The 1,978-nt window shown below is 45.9% G+C and overlaps 1 protein-coding gene across 1 annotated transcript in view; it reads left to right on the top strand.

The window, feature by feature from the left end:
- Positions 1-1,778: 1,778 nt before the first annotated feature.
- LOC115287192 (T-cell surface glycoprotein CD1a-like) overlaps positions 1,779-1,978 on the top strand; it is a 10,602-nt gene continuing 10,402 nt past the window's right edge. Inside the window, exon 1 of the mRNA XM_029933443.1 lies at positions 1,779-1,927. Coding sequence (XP_029789303.1) covers positions 1,867-1,927 — 61 coding nt within the window. The 5' untranslated portion in view covers positions 1,779-1,866. The remainder of the gene's footprint in view (positions 1,928-1,978) is intronic.

Genomic DNA, 1,978 nt, shown 5'->3' with positions numbered 1-1,978 from the left:
AATGCAAACCAGTGCAGCCCCTGGGGAAGGAGCACACAGTGTCCCCAAAAGTTAAAAAAAGATTTCCCATGTGACCAAGTAATCACACTACTGTGTGTGTACCCAAGGATGAGGAAAACAGCAATTTGAATAGATACATGCACCCCTATGTTTATTGCCCCATTATTTACAATAGTCAACTTATAGGAACCCCCCAAGCATCCATGGATAGATGAATACAGAAAATAGATTTGGTATGTACATATAATGGACAGTTACTAAGCCGTGTAAAAGACTGAAATATGGCTGTAGTCTATGACATAGATGGAGCTGGAGAGGTTTAAGCTACGTGAAATAAGTAAGTCTTTCAGAGAAAGACAAATACGTATTGTTTCACTCTTGTGTGGCATTTAAGAAACAAAACCCATGAAAAGGAAAAAGAGAGATAAAGAATAAGACTGAAGCCAAACAATATAGAGCACCCTGCTGGTCACTAGAGGGGAGGTAGGTGGGGATGGGGGCAAATCGTGAAGGGGATTAGGATCACACTTATACTGATGAACACGGAGTAATGTATAGAATTCCTTAATCACTATACTGTACACCTGTAACTATTATAACACTGTATGTTAACAGGAATTAAAAAAAACCCAACAACCAAGGAAAGAAAAACTAGTTCCCCACAGTTCCGGGTTTGTGTGTTATTTCTTCCCAAAACACTTGAAGCTTCTGGAATGAAGTGATTGCTTTGTGAACACTGTATTTTTGTGCATGTAGCCAGGTGATTGGATCAGGCTGGTGTTAAGTGACTGTTTGGTGAGTGAATATATATTCAAGTCGGAATGAGAGGAAATTCTTCAGATGTTTCAGTGTCCTGTGGTCTCTCTGATGGCAAGTGATTTTCCCCTAAAAAGTACGGTGACCTGGAGGTTGCTGACACTGTTACACAGGCAATCATTGGGAATCTGGAAAAGCAAATAGAACAAGTGTTAAAAGCAAACCCATCGGCTCAAAATGGTGTCTCAGGCCTGGCCAAGTCTCCCAACCTGTGTGATGCCCACGCTAACCACAGTTACAACCTCCCCAGGAAATGTAAGTTTTCCCTGTCGGTGAGGGATTCTCTGTTCATCACAAGTGAGGTCCTCTGTCACATGGACCCTCTGCATCTCCCAAGGAGGGGAGGTCATCTGTATGATTAGACCCCTGCCCTCCCAATTAGGGGAAAGCGACCTTCCCTGAGACATTTGTTTCTTGTCTTTTTCCAACTTCCTGCTTATAAAAACTTCCTATTTGTACCACTCCTAGGGGCTCTCCTTTACCCTGCCAGACGGGATGCTGCCTGAAACTTGGGTCACATAATGCAATTAGATCTTCTAAGTAACCTGATTGATTTTGTTTTCTTAACACAAGCAGTGACATGTCAGAGATGTGGATGGGCTGGGGTGGGGGTGAGTCAGGGAAGGCAGTCCAAGGGGAGTGACTCAAGGGCACAGGGACAGGGTGACAGCAGACTCCATGGCTGGGGGGTGGGGAGCCGTGTGTCTTCATGGGTTACTGTCCGGATGAGAAGAAAAGGCATGAGACATAAGGTTACTTCTCCATGCCACACAAGACAAGACTTGAAAGATGGCCCAGGGAGCTGGATGGAGCCTGGTGACAGGGAGAAGCTGGAAGCCCAAAGAGGAAGGTCAGACCCAGAGGGGAAGTGAGAGTCGGAGTAGGTGTCCAGGATTAAGGGTGGAGCCCATTTGCATTGTGGCAGAGACTCAGGGAAGGCCTGTGTGTTGAGAAGGAAGTCAGAAGAGAGGAGCCGGGTGTGGGGAGGTTTGTTAGAACAGACGCCAGAGACCCACTTTCTAAGAGAAAGAAAGAACATCTGCAAATAAGATGCTGTTTTTGCACCTGGTGTTGCTCACGGTTCTTGTCCCAGGTGGTGACAGTGACGATGGTGAGGACTGTGGCCCCGTTGAGGGGGTGTAAGTGTGTGTGATGTGTGTAC

The sequence above is a fragment of the Suricata suricatta genome, chromosome 3 (assembly GCF_006229205.1).
Source record: "Suricata suricatta isolate VVHF042 chromosome 3, meerkat_22Aug2017_6uvM2_HiC, whole genome shotgun sequence".
NCBI classification, from domain to species: Eukaryota; Metazoa; Chordata; class Mammalia; order Carnivora; family Herpestidae; genus Suricata; species Suricata suricatta.
Note: the sequence above shows the minus strand (reverse complement) of the source record. Positions and strands in the feature narration are given on the sequence as shown.